This window comes from Sapajus apella, unplaced genomic scaffold (assembly GCF_009761245.1).
Source record: "Sapajus apella isolate SASKATOON/1434 unplaced genomic scaffold, GSC_monkey_1.0 scaffold44, whole genome shotgun sequence".
Classification (NCBI taxonomy): Eukaryota; Metazoa; Chordata; class Mammalia; order Primates; family Cebidae; genus Sapajus; species Sapajus apella.
The window spans coordinates 9923675-9950656 of NW_022436984.1; the positions used below are offsets into that span (position 1 = coordinate 9923675).

A 26982-nucleotide genomic window follows, 5' to 3' on the forward strand; every position below is an offset into this window, starting at 1 on the left:
GAATCTATAAAGAATTTTTTTAAAACTACATTGGGCTAATACCATTTGAAGATATAACAGACTTCCTGGGCAAATGTGGGTCATGGTGGGGTCCCCTTTTCTTACCTGACAGAGTGAATGTAAACATACCTGTTAATAACTCATGAGAGTTGTCTTATGTTGAACATTAAGGAATTGCTGTTTGACCATTTCAACCTGCAAAATTGGCAGTTTCAGTAAGGTTTTAACCTAATAGATAGCTACCCAATAGATACCTGACCTAAGCCTCGATTTTCACCTTTTGTGGTTCTTTCTTTCTTCATTAAGATACTAATTTCAGGTTCAGGGGAAGCTGTAAAAAGTCAAAATATGGCAACAGGTAGATCGGAAGGGCTTGCAGGGAAGGAGATAAGGAGACAGGAGCCGGGGTCACACCAGCTAGCAAAACCAGGATCTTTATTATACAGTCAGTTTAGATGTAAAGATTCAGCATAAAACATTTTCCTTTCCTAGGTGGGTCAATAGGTGGTTGGGTGCAGCATCAGATCTTCAACTGCATGCTGGAGACAATCAGTAAGGGACTCTAAAAAAAACAATAGAAATTTTTAAATGATAGGAAGTTATAATGCATATAATGTTTACTATTTGGGTGACAGGTACACTAAAAGCTTACACTTCATTTCTATGCAATATATGGCTATAAGAAACTTGCACTTGTACTCCCTAAATGTATTTTTAATTTTTTTTCTTTTTTTTTTTTTTTGAGACAGAGTCTTGCTCTGTCACCCAGGCTGGAGTGCAGTGGCGTGATCTTGGCTCACTGCAACCTCCACCTCACAGGTTCAAGCAATTCTCCTGTCTCAGCCTCCTGAGTAGCTGGGATTACAGATGCGTGCCACCGCGCCCAATTTTTTTGTATTTTTAGTAGAGATGGCTTTTCACTGTGTTAGCCACATGGTCTGATCTCCTGACCTCGTGATCTGCCCACATGGGCCTCCCAAAGTGCTGGGATTACAGGCGTGAGCCACCACACCTGGCTGTATTTTTAAAATTTTAAATTTCTTAAATGTTGGGAAAATAGGTCAAACATAAAAGGGAAAAAAACGACTCAATGGCAGACTTAGTCATGGTGTTCAGTGTGGTGTGACTCCTAACAGCCTAGCAGGGAACCTAGCACATAAATGCACATCCATGTTCGGTAAAGGTTGCTCAAGTGTCGAAGAACGATATCTGAAGAGGTATTTTTTGGTTGACTGTACTCTCCCTGGTGTTTAGATTAGAATAATTTCCTGGAACACACCTGTAGGCAAGAATGTGACTCACAGGAGATATGTAAGAGAAATTTAATCAGCTATTCTTGCATGATGCTTTCATTGCAATCACATCCACACATTGGGGTCAGGGTGTGGCCTGTCAGTACCCTAGCCCCATTCATCTGTAAACTCCAGAGAGTTTTAAGTTGTATGGAGTGCCAAGTATAATAAATGTAAACAATATGATGTTACTGTTATATCACAGCAGTACGATTATGTGCTTACAACTGCAATGGCTAGGCATATAAGCATGAAAAAGTATGGGATGACCTTATCAGGCACTAAAAGCCCAGCTCACATGTACTCAGCCTTAGAAAGTGATTGTCCTGCATTAATATAGACTATGAATTGAGAGTTCCAAGCTCTGCTCCCATAAAACAGACAAACCTTTAAACCGTTGGTAGAAATACCATTGCAGCAAAACCTGAATGACCTACCCCTTCTCCCAGGAATCCAGTATAACCGTCACCCCACATGAAAGAATCCTGAAAGAGCCTGCCTTGGGGTGATAGTCGGGGGTTTAAAGCCACAGATGCAAATCTTAACCTAAAGTCATTTCTTTTCTAGTTCCATGGGTAATTATAAATGTAATTAAATCTCTGGGCCTGATTATAAGCATATTTTAATTTATTAAAGATCCAAAGAACAATAGGTGAACAAACCAAGTACTTAAGAAGGGGGGGTGGGCGGAGAAAGCACAATTAATGAATGTGTTAATAGTTCTCCCTGCTGGGAATGTTGCCTCCCCTGATCTTGACCTCTACCGTACATAAATACCCACATACTTCCTTCCAGGATGTCTTTTTTTTTAGGATGCCTTCCTTTTACTCCTGTCAACCTGGGAACTCTAGCTGTCATCCTCTCCACCCTCTGACCCATGCATCTCTCCCCAGGGGAGTCCCAGGGCAGAAATCTAGCCTCTCTTTCATCTTACATTCACATACTGACACTCAGCTGCTCTGAGTTTCTTATGTCCTGCCTCTCTTTCGTTGTAGCAAATAACAGCATTTTGTCTCCTCTTATTTCACCTGCCCACATCTTCCAGGCTTCTGTGTTTAGCAATTTTTGCAGCAGCATTGAAGTTAGGGGTGAGAGCCAGAACCGCCAGCTTGCAGCTCATTGAACACCCCATTCATGCGTGCAGAGATCAATGCTCAGGTGGCAGCTTGAGATCCAGAAAATTAAGACTTTCAGCTTCCAAGATAGCTGTCAAAAAGTTCACTTACTACAACTTAGGCCCTCTCTTTATAAAAAGCTCCCCAGTCTTCAGTTCGTTTCTTTTATTGTGCACAATCATAAATTAAATATTGCTCAAGGTGAGAGTGGACTTGAAACAGTCACACTGACAAAATACTAAAAAGCTAATAACTTAATTATTGAACCAGGAGTCAGAAAACCTCTGAAAAACACCTAAACATCAATTGCAGCAAAGGAGCAACAACATGGGGCCATTTAACACAGGAACACTCACTGTGTATTAGCCTGTGCAAGCATCGATTCACAGAAGAGCATAACAGATACATGTGAAGATGTCCCTCAGTCTGCCCGAAAATGTGTGTTACACTCAATACCAGCCTGGTTAAGTAAGAAATGAGGTAATGCATTTTAGAAATATTTCTGACAAAATAAAAGTTAAAAATTGGGTTGTATATAAAGGAGACAAGCCTTAGTTATTTGAAAGCCAATTATGTTAGAACCCCTCCTGCCTTCCCATTTCCCAGTGACGCCAGATAAAGGAGGCAGTGTGGTATAGACCAGGTACTTTGCCACAGCCACTGCCACGTTGTTTGTGGTCTCCCGACTTCTATGTTGTTGTTTATTCATGGGGTTTTCCTTCCCTTTTCTTTGGTTTCAGATGCGAGTGTCTCTCTGGCTTATGTGGTTTCCCCATGTGTGAGGTGGGATCCACCCCCCGCATAGTCTCTCGTGGCGATGGGACACCTGGAAAGTGCTGTGATGTCTTTGAATGTGTTAATGGTACGTGGGGTTTCTCTTGTTCTCAGAGAGTGTACATTTGTGCAAGAGGAGGAGGAGGGGAGGGTTCACTTTAGCTGCGTCTGCCTTTTACAAAGCAGAGATTACCCTGAGGGACTTGCTGAAGGGCACTCAAAAAGCTTTACTTAAGATCCACAGTGCAGTAAGGAAAGTTAGGTCAGGAACCATCATTCCACCCATCAGAAAGAGGATTCTAGAAATGTAATAGCAGATTGCATGTGGCTGTCATACTTTGCTGTGTTGCAGAGTTTCTAAAACTTAGGGATTTTAGAAAAAGGATCCTGGAGCCTATGACAGTCCTCCTGCTGTCACTCAGTAACTGGTCCCGTGGCTGTCAGGTGACCTGCCTAAAACTGCACTGGGCCTGCCACACTTGGGAATGGTAAAAACGTTGCTCATCTTGTTTAGCATTTTTCTACTTAGAACATCTTTGCACCTGATCTTAGCCAAAAGGCTGAGAGGCAGTGGAGAGGACATCTTTGACCAATGGTTGGTCACTGATAGCAGCCTGCTTTAGGCTTGACCCATGTGTGGCCCTGATAAAGGATTCCTGGGTCACGAGATTCCTCCCAACAGAACCTGCCTCTCCCTTTCACTTTATATGGGAGGGTTTGGTGTTTGGTGACTAGATGTTTATTGAGTTTAGATGCTAGAAGGAAGGAGAACCTACAACATGCTTCCCCACCTGAATTTTCACTAACAAAAAATAATGAAACTCAAGTTACATGCCATTAACCATACAGAGCATTATTTAGTCAATACATGTACACCCAGGGAGATGGATTTGGACAAATACAACAAAATTACACATACAGAAATACTTCCTGTAAGAATTCAGATGTGAGAAGGCTTCCTGCCCTCCTCCCAAGGCAAGAAAGGTTCTGTTACAGTTGAGTCCTATTTAATTGCATCCTGGGATTTTTAGGCCCATGGCCACATGTTGTTTTTTATTGTTTGTTTTTGCTTTGAAGAAACACTTGCAGTATGTCTTTATGGTTAAGAAAGGACACAGACTAGAACCAAATGACCTCAGTTTGAAAATTGGGCCCTCCACTCACTAGCTGTGTTAACTTTGAGGAAGCTTCTTGGTCTTCCTGGGCCTCAGTTTCCACATCTGTAAAATGGACTGAGTAACAGTAAATTAAATAAGGTATTATAGGTGAACCACCTGGAATTTTGCCTCAGATGCAAATAGTCTTTCGTATTCTATATGCAGACTTTCTGTTCACATCCAGAGGCACAGTTCTGAACGTTGGAGGTGGGGGATAGAGATGGTAAGGTTGAGCTCCCTGACTTACAGACCTTATAAATACAAGTGTACAGGAAAGGGGGATGAAAAAGTTCTGTGCACTTAAATCTCCTCTCGGTGCTTCTCCCAACCCCAGTCAGTATTTAGCCAGTAATAACATCCATTAAACACAAGCAAATGGCCAAGCAGACCTTTTCTCTGGAACTGCTGCAGTTTAATGTATTATAGGTGAGAGTCTGTGAATTCTTAACTTATACCACTGGAGACAGAAATAGTCACTGCTTGCCTGGGTTTCCAGCATCTCACATATACTTCATCCAGTACTCATCACTCAGAAAATACTTACACTCATGCCTGTCTCTTGCTCCAGAATGTGAACTACTGCAGGACAGGAGTCTGTCGCATTCATCCTTGTGTCTGTGGATATCACCCTATTATCCACCTCACAGAGGACATGTAGATTTTGTTGCATGAGCCAGTGAATGATCTAATTCATATGATCTTAGTTCCCTCAAGAGATGTCTATTAAATGTTAGCCCATAGATGGGTTACTTTGTAAGAATCCACCATCTTTTATTGCCCTACACTTTAATCTGAAGTTATTTGTCCCCTGAAAATATCATCTCTAGTAGAAAGATTTGCTGGTGTTTCCTATAGGTAGGAACCGGAGTGCCCTCCTTCTCTCCTTGATTCTTGGATCTAGATACCCAGGGGGCATGCCTTTCTTAACAGAACAGTGACTTTATGTCTTGCTCCAGTCTGAAATGTCTCAAACTACTAAAAGCCGCACATCCACCTTAACAGCCTTGGGATCAACCTTCAGGGCCTGTCCTCGTTTATTGCCACTTATGATAGAACTCAGACTTCTGGAATAGGATTTACCATCTGTCATGAGAAGATATTGAATGGACAAAACATAGTCACTACATTTCTGGTGGTTGCTTCTTTCTTGCCACCACAAACTTGTTGAGTGATCTTTGCTTTCTTCCTAATCCTGCTGAAGCGTCTCTGTTGATATATCAGTCATTCACCTGTAGAGTAGACCAGAAACTAATACTGTGAAGATTCATAATCCTACAGAATATTGTTAAGAACATTCTGCCTCAGTCTGCATTTTACTTCTTTTGACGTATACATACATCCTCATACACACATATATATTGATATATGAGTATGTTTGTGTATACATATAAAAATATACTTACCAGCTAGTGTCCTGGAAGAATCTCACTGCTATTATAAGGTCACCATTAGAAGATCTTGTATATCAAAGGTTCATTATCATCACTTAGAAAAGCAGAGGTCAATTTTATATGTATAAAAACACTTGCTTATCCACAGAGGATTTGAGGAAACTTTACAGTGAGAACAGATTCAGTAACATAGTGGTAAAATATGAGAAAGGAGAATCATGGCCATAGAATTGTAAGTAAAAGTTGAAAGTGAAAAATCAAACAGAAAGCACCCACAGGTGTGCAGGCCATAAATGCCTATGTGGTTGCTGGAGTTAAGTGTTAAATTAGGCCCCCAGTTTTCTGGCCAGCAAAGTGAAAAAGGAGATATGGTCAAATATGCAATTCTTATTTTCAGAGAGAAAAAAGCCTGCTGGACAGGACGACTGTCTCTCTAATAGAGATTTTTCACATGGAAAGGAATGAGTTTCATCACATTGATGATGAAGTTGATCATGTGATTCATTGCGTCAACACCACAAATGCAGAAACGGGTTTCCTGGGATGGTTCTTAATAAAAAGCAAAGGCAAAATATTAAAATGCAACTCAGTTCCAAAAGGTCAGATTGACACAGCTAGACCCTAGGTGCCTGGAACATTGTTTCTCAATTTTGCAGACTTGCTAACATGGTGAGATAGATCCCCAGTTCAGGAGACCGTGGGTGGAACGTTAACATGACTGACCCCACATGCAGAAATGGATTATGCACTTCAGCACTCAGTTCCTATGCTGCCATCCACATGCTCCATATGCTTAGGCTGTTTTTCTTTTTAAGATAAACTTTAAAGTGAAAACATACAATTTGAAAATACACAGAACTCGAGAACGTGTGAGTTTTGAAAATACTAGCCTGATGAATACATGGAGAGAGAACATGCCTCGTAAATACTACCTTTTTCTGTAGTTTGATTTTATTTTGTTTTGGTGGATGGGTGAGAGAATTGCAAACCAGTCCACGATAATTTGTAACTGCATTCTCTGACAAGCACCGAAAGTAGAACTTATGAGGCATTGACCAAATAGGATCCCTGTTATTTAGAAACCAAAGGAACAGGTGGTGTGATTACATTCCTTTTATGTGAACTTAGAAGTCATCAAAATCATCACCTAGAAATATGACCTCCAAAGCAGTGTTGCAACAGCCCCCCACCTTCATCAAGAACCTGTTGTATGTCTGCTCCGGCCCACAAACAGACGTTCCATCAGCAGTCAGCCGGACCTGGACAGTGGCCTCTACTTTTAGATGGGTGTGTGCTCTCCATTTAACACATTGCTCCCTACTCTCTTACATATGGCCCACCGCTTGTTCCCGGAGGCATTTGGGTTTGAAATCCTAAGTATAGCATGTACAAGTGATTATTTGGTTTCTTAGATATGAACATTTGTCCAACATACATACACAAACATCTAGATAAAATAGAATATCTTGGTTGGAAAGTCATAGCCAAAAGCTGACTCTGTCTATATGACCTACTTATAAAACATTACCCAAGTGAGTAAATGAATTAGTCTATAGTATTGTTATTGGGTAGAAGCCGATTGAAACTACCAGAAATATTTTTAGCCTTACAGTATTTAATACTGAGCCATTAGTTCTGACAACATATTTACCAGGGCCAGGTATATGTTGAGGCTAGTCTCCACTCACAGCTCTTAAACAAGTCATCAACAAAAGAGGAAGAGAACCTTCCTCTTCCCGTGGTGCTGACAGTGGTGGATGGATGGGGTGCAAATGAGAACGTTACTTGTATATGGCACAACTAGCAGAAAGCAACTTCAGGAGGTATTTAAGTAAGTTCAGCAAAAGGGGAGCTGAATACAACTTAGCCTGTGTTTTTAGCCTGTTTTGTGCCGTTTGAAATATTTATATTTTGGAGCGCTGTCCCTGCAGCACTCTGCTTCTCGCGGCAGTATTAAAATGCAGCACTAACAGTGAGGAGCCTGCATGAAGGTCATGCTGCCCACCCAGTAATTAGTTCCTGCTTTATTCAGACATATTCAGAAGCCTAATAAAAACTAGAAGTTTGTGGCCTGACAGAATTTTCTCTAAGATACAGCATATGAAATTGTCATTTAAAGGGGAGTCGTACCCAGCATCAGCATGTAAAATTTTGGCCTAGAAAATTCAGACCCACAGCCTGTTAACTAAAAACAAAACAAAACAAAAAAATACTGGTACAAAAAACATGGATGAAGAACCCACTGTCTATATAGCAATTATGCTCAATAATGTTTGTAAGGACGTAATGTCTTCTGCTGATACAATAATGGAGATACTCTTGCACTTTGAGAGAAATACTCCACTCAGTATGTTTTTATTGAGTACCCCACCTGCTTCTGGGGCCTGTTAAGCTAATTTTGTTAAAGAGTGATAGAAATTTTTGTAATCTGTTATAAGGGTTGTTCTCTTTCCCTTATCCTGAAATAGGATATGCTTGGTGTCTTCCAGCACACACACACTTCCCCCTTCTCCCTGTGGAATAAGCCAATTGAAACTAGCAAAAATATTTTTAGTCTCATAATATTTAATACCAAGCCATTAATTGTGAGAGTATAGTTAGCCAGACCAGATATTTATTGAGGCTAGTCCACATTCACAGCTTTAAGAACATGTCATCGGTATAATTAATAAGGGGAAAACTTAAGATTTAAAAAGACACAGAACTCAAGAACTCCTGAGTTTTGAAAACACTAGCCTGGATGAATAGATGGAGAGAACTATAGCTATAGTTGCTGCAGATAGTCATTCCTCTGAGGGATCAGAACTAAATCAGTTGAAAACCTGCAAAGGATTTACTCACCATTCCAGAGGCCATTTAGAACACAGGTGATTAATGGGAAGATGTCAAAATATTAACATGAACAGGAGTTTGGAAGAAGTTGGCTCCAACCCTCATGAATGACTTTGAGGAGTTGAAGAACTCAGTGGAGGAAGTAAGTGCAGATGTGGTAGAAGTAGCAAGAGAACTAGAATGAAATGTGGTGGAACCTGCAGAATGTGACTGAATGGCTGCAATCTCGTGATAAACCCTGAAAGGATGAGGAGTTGCTGCTTATGGATGAGCAAAGAAAGCAGTTTCTTGAGATACAGTCTGCTCCTGGTTAGGATGTTGTGACAACATCTTCACCAGATGAAATGACAACCAAGGATTTAGACTATTTCATACACTCAGTTGAAAAAGCAGCGGCAGGGTTTTAGAGGATTGACTCCAGTTCTGAAACAAGTTCTGCTGTGAGTAAAATGCTGTCAAACAGCATCACATGCTACAAAGAAATCTTTCATGAAAGGAAGAGTTAGTCAATATGGCAAACTTCTTTGTTGTGTTAAAGAAATTGCCACAGCCACCCCAGCCTTCAACAACTACCATCCTGATCAGTCAGCAACCGTCAACATCAAGGCAATACCCTCCACCAGCAGAGAGATGGCTGTTCTCTGAAGGCTCAGATGATCTTTAGCAATAAAGTATTAAATTAAGGAATGTACATTGTTTTTTAGACATAATGCTGTCGTATATTTAATAGACTGTAGCAGGGGTGTCCAGTCTTCCGGTTTCCCTGGGCCACATTGGAAGAAGAATAATTGTCTTGGGCCACATGTAAAATACACTAACGCTAATGATAGCTGATTAGCTTTAAAAAAAATTGCAAAAAAAAAAAAACTTACAATGTTTTAAGAAAGTTTACAGATTTGTGTTGTGCCGTATTCAAAGCCATCCTAGGCCTCAGGTGCCCCACAGGCTGTAGGTTAGACAGGCTTGGACTACAGTATAGTGTAAACATAACTTTTAAATGCCTTGAGAAACCAAAAAGTATATGTGACTTGCTTTGTTGCGCTCGTCTGAACCCACAATATCTTTGAGGTATGTCTGTCACCATCCACCAATCAGTGTAGTTTGGTAGGTAGTAGCATTTACTAATAGTCTGTAATATTCTCTTTTAGGAGTTCTGAATATGTTCAAGAAGGAAGGGAAGATTCCAGAACTTAGAAACATAAAGTTTAGTTTTGCAGACACCAAACACACACAAAAATCATTAAAAAGGCACTCTGTACTTCATATTGAAAAGTACAAATTACACAGTAAATTATTTCTTCATAATACTTTTCTCTTCCACATCCACTTAAATCACCCTTTCGTGGAGATTGTGGAAATCTCCACATTGTTCTGAGATTCACATCTGTCCCTGATAGGTGAAGAAGTAATTGGTCATTGGTCCTCAAAAACCATCGGTAGCCTTTTTATCAAATACTTTTCTGAAGAGCCTCTGTAAATCTCTCTGAACATCAAACAGATTTCATTGTGTTGTGTGGTTTTTTTTTCACCCTTAAAGATTGTGTTTTCCAGGTTGTGTGTTTTGGGATTCTCCATTTTTCTCACTTCCACTCCCTTGATTCCTGTGCCTTTGCTAGTGAAACCTAAGTGCCACGGTTTTCTCGTCAGTCCCGTCCCCTCCCACTTAAGCTTCTGCACACCCTACCGTAAAAACAAGTCCACCTTGAGCAGCTTTATTCAGAACCAGAACATGCCCTCCTCATTTCCTTAGATCATGCACTAAGGTCTGTGCCTTCACCCATATGGTAGCTGTGGTTGATCAGTTCAACCAAATAGCTAACATTGATTGGTTTACTAAATTTGTTTTTAGTTTCCGTGGATGTTCGTTTTGTTAAGAGTGTAGTATTTTGCCTTGCTCACAGCCTGCAAATTCAATGTATAAAAAATATTCCATTTTCTATGCTGCTTGGAACTTACACTCTAGCTGCCCAGTTCCTTTCAATCCCAACTCACATTAGTATGTTAGCTGAGAGTATATAGAAGAATTCTGAGCTAAGATGATTCTTTTTTAACGTTAATTTTCTGGAAAAAAATACTGTATCCATGCAGCACTACGGAAAGAGCTTAAACATTCACTTTTACTGTGTGTGCACACATAAAATCAATTTGTCTCATACTACTCATGTCACCATATCACCTCATCTCTTTAAGTTTCATTTTCATTATGAGTTACTGGTATTAATACTTGCTCTGTCTTCCAAGCAGTGGTGTTATAAAATAAATAGTAATTGTCCTCAGGTACAATGCAAATGTAAATATCCTCAAAATGCAGTGAAAGTATTTTAAACATGCAAGGTGACATATTAAATGATTTGGGGGCAGACAGAAGAACCCATGAACGATGGAGATATCATCATCCAGCTCTCACCAGCAGAACGAGCAGGACTCATCGCCTCAGGAGAACTTTCTTCAGCTTAGGAGTACTTTTTTAAAAAAATAGCTTTAGGAGACACATGCCATGTAATTAACCAACTTAAGTTATGCAATTCTGTTGTTTTCAGCGTATGCTGAGAGTCGTGCAGTCATCAACACAATCCATTTTAGAACCTTTTCATCAGGCTGCCAGAAAACTCCTGAACTGATTGCAGTCACTCCCCATTTTTCTACAAAGCTCTCAGATCTAGGCAGCCACTAATCTACTTTCTATCTCTATAAATGCACCTATGATGAGTGTTTCATATAAGTAGAGTTATATTAATACATTGTCCTCTGTGACTGGCTTCTTTGACTTAGCATAATATTTTCAGGCATCAGTCATGTTATATTGCATATCAGAACTTCATTTCTTTTTATGGCCACGTAATATTTTATTGTATAGATATACTGCTTTTTGTTTATGTATCAGTTAATGGATATTTAGGTTCTTTTTTTGGCCCTTGGGCTGCTATGAACATTTGTTTATAGTGCTTTTATGTGGGTATATATTTTCATTTCTCCTGGGTATATACCTAGGAGTAGAGTTGCTTGATCATATGGTAACTCTAATCAAGGAACTCCCAAGCTATTTTCCAAAGCAGCTGTGCCTTTGCATCCTCACTAGAAATCTGTGAGAAGTCCAATTTCAACACATCCTCATCAGTGCTTGTTACCATTTTTTAATCATATCCATCCTAGTGGGTGTGAAATGGTGTTCATTGCTGCTTAGATTTGAATTCCTCTAATGACTAATGATTTGAGCATCTTTTCGTGTGTTTATTGGCCATTTGTATGTCTTTCTTGGAGAAGTGTATGTTGAAAGGTTTGCCCATTTTGATTAGATTATTTTTGTTTAATTATGGGAGTTCTCAGTAAAAGTTTATTGAATTAGATATATGATTGCAAATACCTTCTCCCAATCTGTAGGTTGTCTTTTTACCTTTCTTGAAGGTATCCTTTTAAGCCCCAAAACTGATGAAGTCGAATTTATCTATTTTGTTCTTTTGTTGCTTATGCTTTGGATGTCATATCTAAGAAAACACTCTCTAATCAAAGGACACAACGATTGACTTACGATTTCTTCTAGAGCACTGTAGTTGTAGCTGTTATATTTAGATCGTAACTCTGATTCATTTTGTGTTAATTTTTGTATATGGTGTGAGACATAGGGTTTTCTTGTGTATTCTTTTGCATGTGGTTATCCAGTTGTCCCAAAAGACTTTGAACCTCAGGCCTGGCGGTGGCTCATGCCTATAACTCCAGCACTTTGGGAGGCTGAGGCAAATGGATCACTTGAGGTCAGGAGTTCAAGACCAGCCTGGCCAACATGGTGAAACCCCATCTCTACTAAAAATATAAAAATTAGCTGGGCGTGACAGCACGCACCTTAGTGCCACATACTTGGAAGGCTGAGGCAAGTATCAAAGATACTTGGGAGGCCGAGACTTCCTGGGCTCAACCTTTACTTGAACCCAGGAAGTAAAGGTTGCAGTGGGTGGAGATCGTGCCACTGCACTCCAGCCTGGGTGACAGAGTGAAACTCCATCTCAATAACAACAAAAAAAGACTTTCAACCCCATTGAGTCTTGTCCGTCTTGTCAAAAATCAGTACATGTGATAGTTTATTTCTGAACTCTCAATTTCACTGAACTATTTATCTGTACCTGTGGCAGTACCACATAATCTTGATTACTGTAGCATTATATTATGTTTTAAAATCGGGAAATAAGAGTTCTCTAACTTTGTTCTCCTTTTAAGATTATTTTGGCAATTCTGGGTCCCTTACGTTTTCATACTACTTTTAGGATCAGCTTACCAATTTCTACAAAAGAGCCAGCTAGGATTTGGATAGAGATTGCATTAAACGTGTAGATCAATTTGGGGAATATTTCCATTTTAACAGTGTTGTCTTTCAGTCCATGAACACAGGATGTCTTTACATTTATTTAGACTTTTAAAATTTTTTGAAAATGTTTTGTTATTTTCAAAATACAAGTTTGCATTTATTTTATAAATTGATTCCTAAGTATTGTATACTTTTTGATGCTATTATGATTCGGGTTGTTTTCTTCATTTTCTGATTGTTCATTGCTAGTGTATAGAAACAATTTGGGGAGCTGCAGTTGTACCCTGCAACCATGTTGAACTTGTTTATACATTCTGATCGTTTTTTTAGTGGCTCCCTTAGAACTTTTATATATAAGATAATGTCATCTGCAATTAGAGATAGTTTTACTTCTTCCTTCCCAATATGGCTTTTTATTTATTTATTTTTCCTAATTGCTCTGGCTAGAATTTTCATTGCTATGCCGAATTGAAGTGGTGAGAGCACACCTCATTGTCTGGTTCCTGATCTTAGGAGGAAAGCATGGCGACTTCAGTCATTAAGAGGTTAGCTGTAGGGTTTTTGTAGATGCCATTTATCAAGTTGAGGAAATTCTGTGTTCTGTTGCTAGTTGTTTGAGCATTTTTATCATGAGAGAATATTAGATGCTGTCAGGTGCCAAAAACTATGTCTGTTGAATGATTATGTTGTATTTCTTCCTTATTCTGACATGTCATATTAAATTAATTGATATTCTTGGATGTTAACCCAACCTTGGATCCTTGGAATAAGTCTCACTTGGTCATGGTGTATAATGTTGTTTATACGTTGTTGGATGTGGTCTGCTAGTAATTTTTTTTTTTTTAAGATTTTTGTGTCTACATTTATAAGATACTAATCTGTAGTTGTGTTTTTTTGGTAATGTCTTGAGAGTTTTTTTTTTTAAATCAACTAAAATTAAAGAATGAATGTAGGGAGAGTGTTTCAAGGCAGAGAAAAATCTAAAAATCATTGATACCATGATGAAAGTGCTAAATATGGGACTATGAGTCCTTAGCAGAACATAACCCTGAAGCGCAGTGGAAAAAGCACAGGGTTTTGGTTGAAGAGCTACTGTTTTTGATTCTGTTGTTTGCTGTGTGACTTTGAGTAAATTACCAAAGATTTCCTCCAGGATAACAATACCTATGTCAGACCTTTGTTATGGGGATTAAGTGAGGTGATACATGTAGAGAGTATTTTGTTAAAGGCCAAACACTATTAAAATTGTAGGTGTTTATACCATATATAGAGAAAAAGAATTTAAGAGCGCACTGGAGGAACAGAACATCAGCACTTCCAGAAAGGCCTTAATAAAATTGTTGAGGCAGAACAAAACCTAATGTGGTGGCAGGATCATTCATTTGAGGTAGACAATGATTTAACCAAACAAATAGAATCACTTTAAAGCACATACCAGATATGTGAGTTTCGTGGTCATAAAGTTTGGCTTTGTCTGGGATGGAAGGAAGTCAGTGTAGATTTTACCAGGGGGAATTTCTGTTCCTTGGTGTAAACTGGATAACAGTGTGTTTTGTTTATTTTATTTTGTTTTGCTTTGCTTTGTTTCTGTTACATAAACTTATATTGAGTTTAGTAAATTTCCACCATATTAAAACCTCCTGCTATTAGAAATTTTCTAGAGGCTGTTTGAAAAACATCAAAGGACACAACTTAAAAATGACTACAAATGTGCCTTGTTTGTTTTAACTCTTTTCAGATACAAAGCCAGCCTGCGTATTTAACAACGTGGAATATTATGATGGAGACATGTTTCGAATGGACAACTGTCGGTTCTGTCGATGCCAAGGGGGCGTTGCCATCTGCTTCACTGCCCAGTGCGGTGAGATAAACTGCGAGAGGTACTACGTGCCTGAAGGAGAATGCTGCCCAGTGTGTGAAGGTAAGAAAAGGTGCCAATTACAGATTACAGGAATAGACATGCTATAGAGTTTTTAAATCAAAATTGTCCTAATTCAGTCTCATCCAAAAGTAAAGGAATATTGAAGTTCCTTGTTTAGCTGTTTTTAGGACATTGTGGTCTGTCTTTTAGCATGTTCATCCCAGGTAGAGTGTGTGGAAATACTTCCCTGAGAGAGGCTATGCCTGGGTGTAGATGATGGGCCATCTCTTTCCATAGGCAACGTGAGATTTCCTGGAGTTGTTTTCCATTCCTTCCCTGCAGTTCCAGCAATTCGTCAACAAGTCTCCTCGCATTAGAGCTCACCACCTGCTTACCTCAGATTGCTCAGTTAGGATAGTGCATGCCTTGCCCTGACAGTCTCAGCCCGCCAGCCCAGAGGGAAGCTAACCCTGCCTCTGTCGCAATACCCATGCCCCTCCAGCGAGATCAGGGGCCTGCTGCTGCTTCTCTGAAAATATGTGGTGATTCATATGGGGTCTTGGTATCAGGTGTTGGTGACACCAGCTCGAGGCCCAGCCAGGTGTCAGGTGTGACTGTCAGGAATCTGCTTTCTCTGGATTCCCCTCTTCTCTCCGAGAAGTAATATGTTCATGTTCCTCCAACAGGCTGCATCTTCCCATCACTGATGTTCACAAATAATAAGCATTTCAGAACAGTAGCTCTGAATATCACACCCTGCAGCCCACACATTTTAAAGATTAGGATGTTGACGTTCAGAGAAGTCACTTGCCTGGGTCTACAATGCAGTCAGGAACAGTAACCCCATACCTGACTGTGTCTCTAGTGTTCTTCTGATAACACAACACTGTTTCCCCAGAAAGGAAGGTCATGTGAGCCTTTCTGTCCTAACCGGGTCCCAGATCTTCAATCTAAAGTCTCTTGTGTTAGTCTTATGCCTGATCTCTGCACACAAAGTGGGAGGGCACAATGTCAAGCCGCCTTCCATCCTTTTTCATTTTCCTATAATTTTCTCCTTCTGATGTTTAAGCTATATTTGCAGCACAGTATTGAAGATCTGAAATGTTTAAGGTATAAAAATTACAGTCCTAACAGAATTCACTAACAGTGAATCCTTTTCCCTATTAGAGTTTATTTTAACCAGCGTAGGAGAAAAGTAGTTTATTTTTTAGGTGTTGTTGACAATTACAAATAATTACATCAAATCTTTAACCTTCCTAATTGATTTGTTCCCTACCTGTCCTCAGTCTGTAATAGTGTCTGAAACGGTGCAGCAGTTGATGCTGTAAAAATGTGCATATGAACCTCTGAGTAGTCATCATAATGAGTTGTCTGGGCATGGATCCAGTTATGTCTCACTTCCTGGAATTCAGATCCAGGCTCAAAGTAGAGAAAATATATAATCTAATACTTTTTACTCAGGAATTTTAAAAATCTTATCTTGCTCAGGTCCATGGGCCACCTCCCTCTCTGGCAGGCTGCCTTCCTAACACTGTGATGGCATTATTTTAAATGTTGACCTTCTAACTAACTTCATTATAATGCCCTACTACATCCTTAGAATAAAGATGACCAAACTCTAAACTGTCTGGATTCCCCTCCCAGCACAGCAGTACTTGTTTGTTGAAACCAGTTATTTATGTATTTCTAAGAAAATCGAGTAATTTATCTAGTTGCTTTCAATATAGGGATATGTGGGGGTTTTGCATGCAGTATTTATATCCTTGTCAATGACCTCAGAAACTTTTTTTTCTTTACAGTAGCATTGGCACTTCTGTCTCCCACCTGGGACTGCAGCTTAGCTTCCCAGCTTATGGGAGTAAAAATGGCTTAAGTTCACAGCCCTCCTCCAAGGAACATGACCTAATCTAGACCAGCCTTATCTTGAACCAAGACCACAGCAAGAGCATGTTGCCCACGTGGTCCTGCAGTCACGTGAGATACAGTTCTAGAAGTAGCAACGTCACTCTGAGTTAGACAGGGCATTGTTGTTTCTACTTTACGTATAGGGAAATTGAGGTTTGATAAACATTTGTGTCTTCAAATCTGAAGACATTGCGAGAGCCTAAAATTGATTCATGTTTTCTAATTACCAACCCACAGCTCTAGCCACAAAGCTTTCCACCTTTGCTGAGTGATCACACCTGCACGTTGGTTTTTAGACCACAAATCCTCTTCTCTGACTGCTGTGTCAGGATGAGTAGACATAAATTCAGTGTGACAACTGCTTTTGCATGCACCCCCAGAGACTCCTCATGCAACCCTGAGCTTCTGTTGATCACAGTTGGAATAGAACTGCTGACGACTAGAACCCAGGGAAAAATTGTCTCTGGGTGCGGGCAGAAGAGATGAGATTTAGTATATGTTCAGTCTAACGCTGAACTTATGTTCTCATTTAGATCCAGTGTATCCTTTTAATAATCCTGCTGGCTGCTATGCCAACGGCCTGATCCTTGCCCATGGAGACCGGTGGCGGGAAGACGACTGCACGTTCTGCCAGTGTGTCAACGGTGAACGCCACTGCGTTGCGACAGTCTGCGGACAGACCTGCACAAACCCTGTGAAAGTGCCTGGAGAGTGTTGCCCTGTGTGCGAAGGTAAACCTTGTAGATGCTAATGAGTCCCTGGCGAACGTCTTGTGTTGGAGAAGCCTCTACCAGTATGTTCTTGTTTGTTTATTTCCTCGGGCATAATGTCTGTTTCGTGCTATTACCAGTCGCCGACAGATTGATCAAACAGCTCAAACTAATCATTTGAGGGAAATGTTACACATGTAAAATGAGAATAGTGCGGTCGTTATTTTGCCATTGCAAATATGCGTATCTGAATACAGTATAAGAATACATATGTTTTAATTAAGTTCACTTCAAGGCTAATTAACACCCAAAGGTCAGCCTAACAAAATGAAATTGAAAATGAGACTGATGAGTCAAGCGTAGCATGTTTGGCTTGTGACGCGTCCATAAGCCCAAGGGTCCTGGCAACTAGACGAACAGGCTGGAACCATCAAAAGCAAATTGCACTGCCTGGTGACATCACCGAATATGCATTCTACTTCTGATATCCCAATGGCTGTGGCTTTGCAGTTCCTCTAGTGCTGTTACTTATGTCACAGTTACCTGCATTTGCTACCTCTCTTCTTGTTCAGTAGAAGGAAGCCTGAGTCATCCTGGACTAATTTTTCTGTCTCAACTCCTGTTCAGGCCATTGGCATAGCAGCCAGCTCATTTCCTCCATCCTGGGAAGATTCCTTGCATACTTAACTCATCTCAGTCTTTAATCTTGTGTCTGTGTCTGTTACTGCAGACAAGGGTTTGAATATTTATACAGACATTTCTAATGGAGGGTATCCAGCATTAAGAAGTACATTTGCATAGCAAAATGAACTAATGTGGGTCAAAAATCAATCCATGTTGAAGATGGATCTTTCCAGAATTTCTAAAAACAGGTACTGAAAAATGGACTGCTCTTTCCAGAAAGTCAGTTAAATAGACTAAGTCTTTTAAGTACCAAGAAGTCTTTTGCTTTCACCAAAATGTTAATAAACTCAGACTGCAGTGTTTGCCTGGCTAGCTTCATCAGCCTCTGAGGGGCTAGACTTATTAAAGACCTTAAAAATCATATAAAAATTTAAGCTTGAGGACTCCAGTTCTATTGACATCACCGATTCTCTCGTCATTACTGTGCTCAGAGAGCAGCTGCCACACTCCAAAACTTTATGGCTTCCAGGTGACCAATTTTGTGGGAGTCACCCACCCCTTCATGTATATATACTCCTCCCATCCCCTAAAGACAGCATTTCAGCGCCGAAACAAAAGAGCATGTAGAATTACGTATAACGGTTGTATAGTTGGCTTTACAGGAAAGGATGCCTTGTTGAAGCAGATTAAGATAAGAATATCTGTCCCTAAGAATTAGGAACAATCTGTTGTCAACTTGAAATATTTAATTACAGATATTTGGGGCACCCTGTAAGGAAAATGAAAAGCATAAATTCATAATCCAGTAAACATTAGCCTTTTAACCTCATGGATTTTGTGTCATAAATTCAAAATAAAACTTAAAAACTTGTTAAAGAAGAAAAGAGCCTTTCCTTTGGAAGCAAATGAAAGGAAGGTGGATCGTTTTGTGCTCACCTTTTGCATTCATCAGCATGTCCGTCATGATGAGTGGAGAAGGAAGGCTGTTGGTGACAGGTAAATATATGTATAAAACTCATTTATTACCATTCTCTTAGCACACATTGATGTTTGAGTAAGGAGTGAATCTTAGAATAGTCACTTAGAATTTGGTCTCTGCCACGTCTGCATAGAGTTGTAATCTAATCATCTACTGTTTGAGAAAAAAGTTACAGTTTTGGTGAGCCATTAATTTGAAAAAATTGATTGAGAACCTCCTGGAATTCAGATACAGCACTGGACACAAAGCTAAATAAGAGATAACCTTTAACTTTGAAGAACCTATTTAGGCTGAGTTTTAAATTAAACCAGGAGAAAGGAAATGTCCCCATTGAGGTATCGTGGAGTAAGTGCATCACATTTGCACTCAATTTCATTGTGCGTCCCATCCTACTCATGCCTTGCTTCTGGTGCCCTCACCCATCTCTACTCACCTCTGGCTTTTGGCTCCATTGGGGTGTGATGGCAGTCAGCAGGGGCAAGGGAGGAAATCGTTTGCACTTTGAAAACTGCTCCAGGTATTTTGGATGTGATTGTCCACCTACTGTCTCCCCACAGCTTGAAGACCTCAGGGGAAAGATGCCTTTGAGATGCATCCCTAAGTTCACTTCTAGAGCCTCAGGTCCGGGCAGCCCCCTCCACCTCGACAGAGCTCAGCATCCTTATCATTTCAGCTGTAAAGTTTTGCTGGTCTTTTTTCTTCTGTGTCTCTTTCATACTCTGGCATGCGTCCCTCATCAAACCTTTCGGAAGATTCCATTTTCTGGTTCTCAGAGAAATAATTTATCTTGCTTTTCTTGTTTCTGTTTTTAACTTAGTTGAGTAGTGAGTTTCGTATGAATGTATTTACTCTCTGATAACGCTTTCATTTTAGGATGTATTAATAATAGGAACACAGATTATTTTAGTATAGGATTAAAAAACAGTGCACAGCTTATGATAATGATACTAAAGGGTTATTTAGGGCTACTAATAATGAACTTAAAAAATAACACAAGGTGAATGGATGTTATTGCTTAGTTTATAGGGTCCAAGAAACTCTCTGGAATCATTTGAAGGTATTTTTCTCAGCAGTCATTCAGTAGCACACTTAAATATAATTTTAAATGATTTCAGAGTAGCAAAAGGATTGTATGAAATAAGAAAAAGTGCAAGGTGTTAAAGTGCAATAAATAAGCAATCACCCAGAATTAGTTAGAGGAAAACCAGAAGCACTGGTATTTACCTAGTTTATACACAAAATAAATTCCTCTGTGCACAGTTGCATAACCAGTGTTGGCCCTTACCCTATTCGCTACAGTTTCTAGGTACATAGTCAGAGTATGAAATTAGATGAAAGGACCCCCCACAAGGATTGTGGTTTTAGATTCTAAGTAAACGAACAGCATCACCAAATATGGCGTGTTAGGACCTCCAGGGAGGAAGAACCTTATTGCGTCTGTTGTTATTGGAGACACATACCTTCCAAATGACAAGATAATGTGCTTGGTTACTCCTGGAGGACTAGGGTCATGAAGCTGGGGGCCCTTAAAGCCTAGGCTGTTACTTGGCAGCCAACTTGATTCACAAGTACCTAAGTGCTTTTTAAATTGGCACTTAAGTACTCTCATGATGAATTCTTAGCAAGTTATTGTCAACACCCAATTCAGGTACACAGATAAGCCTTTCTGGTCTGTAACGGATTATATTCTCACATTTTGCTTTGCTGGCTTTTCTCTATATCTCTTGTTTATCGATCTCACTATTTTTATTTCCTGACCCTTGTAAAGAGCTAGGGTGGAAATGTGTGGAATAGCATATAAAGTTTTCAGTTGAAGGGAGTACAGAGAAGACATAATCTCCTTAAAAACTAAAAACAAAAAAGAGATGGGACAGCAGAATTAGGTCTTCATCTGCATCTAGCACCATTGGACCACTCTTATTTGTAACCATTAATGACAGTGGCTAACATTTCATAACACTTGCTATGTGTCAGATTTAAGCGCTTTAAGAGAAGCAACTAATTGGAGATCCTCATAGCATCCCTTCTGTATGGTACCCTCATCCCAATATACAATCAGAGAACACCAAGTTCTGAGACCATGTAACTTGCCCAGGGTCTTACAGCTCATAACTGACAGCACAGTGTGTCCCCAGGACCCAGACCCTGGACCCTGAATGGACACTGCCTCTGTGCTGCAATGTACTACAACCCTGAAAGAGGCTCCATCCCCCTGTAAAGAAGGAATTTGGCATATTCTTTTGAATCCCTAAAACAACATCCGATATGTAAGTAAATGTTCAGAATTTTTATTATAAGTGAATAATAAATGAGGCAGAAAGACTGGAGCAGGAAGTCCCAACCAGACCCTCTTTGGAGATCTTCTTTGTAGTTGAGTGAGGGAGCAGACCCTGATACAGAGTTACCTTAACCAGACCTTCAAAAGCTGATGGCCACTGGGACCCCTGATCTACCAGATGCAGGAAGAATAATGTTAGGGTGCTTATCGTTGAAAACACATCTTGAGAACCTAAGTAAGAGTGTTGTGGAAGTGTGTGACATGAGGTGGGCCCACTGGTCTACAGGCCAGTCGGACCCGTCTCCTGCATTGACAGCTCACCCTTCTGATGGGCACTCAGCTCTGGGCTACATACCGGTGGCAGCCTCCCTTCCAAGACTGATGTGTACTCTGTGGTGTGTTCTGTCCCAGTTCAGCCCTGAAGTCCAGAATCACAAGAGTTTGAGTGGGGCTTCCCCAGACCCTCCAAGGCTAATGCTCACTGCCACATTAATGTACTGTTTTTAAGACACCTTGTGTATGGTGTAGATGCCACTGCATTTCAGTTACTTAAATGGGCAATAATTTTTTTTTTTACATAGTCATAGGTATTGAGAATAATTTGCTAATTTTTTTCCCAATAATACCAAGCATAAATGCTGCCAAAGCTGATTCTTAATGTCAGAGAGATTCTGAGGACAGGTTGCCGTTTCCATTAGAAATCTATTTTGTAACTGAAGGTGAGATAAGGTATCGGGGAGGGAAGTGTCGGCTACGTGACATCTATAACATGCGCATGATTACTCAATAAGAAAAATTCAAGAGATGTGGACAGGTGTGTGGCCAGCTTAGCTGTGATACCTGATGCAAGAGATTAGAGCTGCATGGGGACTTTGAAGCCTTGATGTCAGACCTGATTTGCCCTCTCATCGTGGGCTGCGGCTGGACCCTGCCCAGATGGCCACTGTGACCTGAGTGTTCTTCAGGCCTTTTTACGTGCACCATCTCCTGCAGGGAGGAGCTGATGATTTTGAGGACCTTAGGGATTTTGAAGCCAACACCAGAGTATCACTTTTCAAAAACTAGGAGCAACGTAGGTAACGTTTTAAAAGGTAGCATTCAGAATTATACTCAGGTTGCTAGTAAATAAATTCCATCCTTGTGGTTGGGCAAATGAGTAGTTTCCTGTCTACTATTTCTGTCTCCGAAAACAAAGCAAAATCCATGCTCTATCTCAGACAGGAAATCAAAGAGTTATTTGTAGATTGTTAAAGCTGGATGAGAGGTATATCAGAGCCCATCATATTATTCAGTATTTTTTAAGTTTTCTGTATAATAAAAAGTTAAAACTGTTATTTGCCGACATATTATCAGATACTCAGCTGAGTTTCAGGCCTAATAATTCTGCTAACCTGGCCTTAATGAACTCTTGAAGAAGAGAATAGAGTAATAAGAGATTCACTGTGCATGGATTCTTTCTAACTCTGGGTTTAGGATGGAATGTGGTTGAACCAAAAAATCAACTATCTTTTTTTCCTGCCACATGGCTTTCTTGGATCTCATACTTAGGGAATCCTGGTCCTACTTGGGATGGTGTTGAAGATTGGGTGTCAGGCATGTCTTGACTGTTGTGGATTTAGTATGCCACTTCAGTCTCAGTTCACCCAATATTGCAAGCTGCACTCCTCTAAAAGGCTGGAATTCTGTGAGCTATCAAATGTACTGTTGTCATCTTCATCAGTCCCAAATTTATAGAAGCACTGTATTCTCTCCCTGAAGGCTGATGATATAGCTTGAATCAAGCTGCCCTTCTAATGAGATTTCCACTGGGCTGCCAGAAAGGTCTGTACCAGGCACATATCTGGGTGGGAATTCTTTGAAATAAGAAAAAATGTTTCCAGCCCTGCCCATAATGCTTCCTCACTGAACAGTATCTCAAATGATTAAGCTACTGCTTTTGTGGCAAGGAGTCAAACATAGTTTGGCTGACCCCAAGAGGCAGTGAAGTCAAAGATGCCATAGGGTCACATGTTATTAACATTCTGGTACATAACAAGGATCAAAACTCAGTTTATGGGTGGTATTGCTTCAGCGCCATATACTATGCTATTATTAGTAAGCCAAGAATAATAAAATATTCGTAATAGCCTAAAGACTGTTAGGCATGTGTTTTGTCCTTTAACTCTAAATGTCCTGGAAACTAGTTCCATAAATGGAAATTAAAATATAACACAGTCTATTTTTTGCTTGTCCGAATAAGGCCATATGTTGGGTAACAAATGTGTAGCAACTGACCATTTGTGAACCTAGGTCTTTAAAGTAAACATCAGAAATTTTTCAATGATGAAAATATTGTATTTTGATTTTTCTCTCATTATTTAAAATATCTTTAGATATTTAGATATTTTATCTATTTATCTTTAAATGCTTTAAATAAAACCAGAATATAGGTAAAATGAATGTAAAAGACATTCATATCCAGCCTTAATATATCACTTTCAAGATTTTATGACTTTTTCACAACTATACAGAAATATGTACCTTATATGAATGGCTTTCTTTTCATGTTAGATCCACCAATTACATTAATAGTTAAACAGGTGTATAAATAAATGTTGTGGAAGTAGTTTAATAGAGAAGAAATGGTTATTCTTGCTTATAGCTAGAGATTTTGCTGCTTGTTCTCCAAGTCCAGCATGTATTTGCTTGTACCAGTAATGCCTTGCACTTTGTACTTGATTTTGGTAAGGCTGCCGTGCTGAACAAAGTTTTACAAATAAAATTGAAGGTTGGTCTTGTACTCTTAATTTGCTAGATGACCAAACTGATCAGTGACTTAAATATTCAGAACTGTTGAGAGCTAATTTTGAAACACATGATTAGAAATTCCTCTGCCCCTGAGTTTACAGAGTTCAGCTGTTAAGTACTTCCCTGTTGAGGTGGCGTGCAAGGGGGTGGGTTGCTCTTTATTTCCTCTGCCGTCTTCTTCCCATACCTAAAAGGGTATTATTTCTGGGAATCTCATAATTTTCCTAAGACAGTAATTGCATCTAATAGATCAGACTTGGGCCTGCTAATTTTCATCTAATCAACAGAGGCAGGAAAACATAGTCTGGAATGCTAACTATGTGAATGAAAAATATTTAGTCATTCTTGAAATGATAGGAATGTTTTTCCAACAAGCTTAAATAAACACAATCTCTTTTGAGACTGTGCTAAACTTTTTTTGGATGAGACAACTCTTAGGCAACCAAACAGAAGTTAATGAAGGTTATTAAGAGACATGCCCTTCAGAAAAGGCTTACAGACTTTAAAAAGAAAAGATTCCGTCTCCTATATGCTGTAACCATTGATAAATAGCAGAATTGGATTCCTTTTAGCTTTTGTCTACCCAGGAGAATTTAATATTTTAATTAGTAATCATATTGCCCAGTGTTCAAAAGCTGTCATTTTACCTAACATGGCTATATTAGACCATCTTATTTTTAAATCCTCGTCTTCATCTCCTTCCACTGTTTGCCTCAGTTTCAAGGAATCTATTAGACTCAATACCCCTGTATTTAAAGTACCTGGTTGCACTTTTCCTTTGAAGCATGTTTGCTTATTTCCCCCAATGCAAGACCCCACCAGATAGTAAAATTATTTTTAAACATGCTAAAATGTACATATTTAAGTGGATTGTTTTTCCTTTCGGAAGTTAGATGGGGAAAATGTACACTTAGTCCAGGAATATAGTCATTCAGAATATTTTTGGTGCCTCTCTTTTGAAATTGACTTTAGAGATCATAGCACATCCTTTTGAATATCCTCAGCTTTGTAAACCCTTGACTTTGAACATTTATTAGACTCCAGAAAACAGCCAAAGTCATTTATGTTGAAGTCTGGTTTAAAGAAAAAAAAAGAAAAAAAAAAAAAGATGGCCAGTATAGTTGAGTGAAACTCTTTACAGGAAGCAAAAAGTGACAGTAAAATAAAGGCACTTTGTCTTCTATGACATAGTAATTTGCTCTGAAAGCAACTATGAAGAGGTTTCAAATAGAATTTTAACATGAACAGCATTTTGGCATAAGAATATATGTGAGTACTAAAAGTGAGTACTTTTATCAATAACACTTATTTGTAAGTATAACTCCTGGTGTGTTTATAAAAAAAAAATCAATTTACCTGCTACATTTATGACTTCTAGGGATGGAAGCATACATTAAAATGGTCATATACTGTATTACATTGTTTTTCTGATATTGCAGGTGCTCTATTCCAACATATTTTCAAATAAATTAGACTAAAATAATTTGCCTATAGAAACAGCTTAAAATAGGTGGTGATTCTAATATAATTTATTTTTAATATTTTAGTTATCGAATTCCACTTCTAATTATATCAGACTGTTTCCTGGTATAGCCTTAAGTGTATCAAAAACAAAATGATTTCACATAGCTTAATATATGAGGGTTAGCATTGAAGATGTGAAAAATCCAGTGTCACTGTTAAAGCCCTGTTAGAACTATTTTCTGTGTTATATCTATCTGATTATTGAAGATACAATGTCACACAAGCGTATAAAATGTCTGTTGCGATGCTGTTTTAAAGATGTAGGACAGATTGAAAGTAGGGAACTGTCCGTTAAAGAACATCTCTTGTCTATGTGTGGGTCTCCCCATCACAGGTGGCTGATGAGGTGGCAGGAGCAGCATCATACCCACCTATCAGCGTCTTAATTTGAGGCTCCCTAATACTCCCCTGCATCAGCTCCCAGAGTGCAGATTGGGAAGTCTGTTGCCAGGGGACTCAACAGTGCCAGATCTTGGTCCAGGAATCATACCATCAGTTTCATCTAAATTTGGCGTGGGATGGGCAATACTGGACATTTAACATGTTTTTGAAATTTGCCAGAAAACATGCATTTTGTTTTATAGTATTTTGAGTTTAAGTTGATTAGCAGTTGGACCAAATTTTATTTACCATTTATATCTACAGAATACCTGTTTACACCTCAGTGGAGTTTAACTTTCGCATCTGAGAGATTAGCTGGATGTATCCGGTTTGTTTGAAACACAGCCCAGTTCAGGTATACGGACCATTTGAGATCACAGAATTTAATGCTAGCTGCCAATAAACGGGTGCAATCCAAGGCTCCAACTCTTACTTTGCAGCAGCATAGTAAAACACAACTAAGAATCCTCAAGATCCTAAGGACAAATACTTGATCCTTGTGGACCCTGCGAATCTTGTAGCTTTCACATTGGCTGCTGGAGCAGTTGATTTGCAAGCCACTACCTGACCAGCACCAGAACTCAAAGCATGCATTCTGTGTGTTTACCTCATCTCTGCCTGCAGCTTACCTACTCTTTTCTAGCTAAAATTTACCTGGATCCCCATTTCCTTACTTTAAAAAAAGTATTCATTTATGATATAATTTGACACTGCCTTGGATCTGTTTTGTAATCTACTGTGGTATATTTATATGCCTCTTCGTGTATATTCAGTGCCTACCATTTGCCTGTGCTGGTGCCTGTGCCTTACATGATGGTTGAACTCCCTTAGTTTACCTATCAGTAGAAAGACAGGAGATCATGTTCTTTCTCACCTTAATTGGACAGCTATTGCCCTGCATGTCAGCTCACTTTTAAACAATTCAGGGCATCTCTATTTGTTAGGGAAGCCCTAATATGTTTGGAGATAATAAGCTATCCACTTGGGATAGCCTCAGGCCTTGCATACTGAGAGGGTCGGCAAGCTCAGATCTTTCCAAAGCCATAAATCTCTCATCCTTTCTGGGAATCAA

General features: G+C 39.4%; 1 protein-coding gene across 5 annotated transcripts in view; it reads left to right on the top strand.

The window, feature by feature from the left end:
* Window positions 1-26982, top strand: part of CRIM1 (cysteine rich transmembrane BMP regulator 1) — a 192677-nt gene that overhangs the window by 109409 nt on the left and 56286 nt on the right. For all 5 annotated transcript variants that reach the window (XM_032239289.1, XM_032239291.1, XM_032239293.1 and 2 more), the window contains 3 exons: window positions 3148-3269; window positions 14600-14782; window positions 17161-17358. In XM_032239289.1, the coding sequence (XP_032095180.1) occupies window positions 3148-3269; window positions 14600-14782; window positions 17161-17358 (503 nt within the window). The remainder of the gene's footprint in view (window positions 1-3147; window positions 3270-14599; window positions 14783-17160; window positions 17359-26982) is intronic.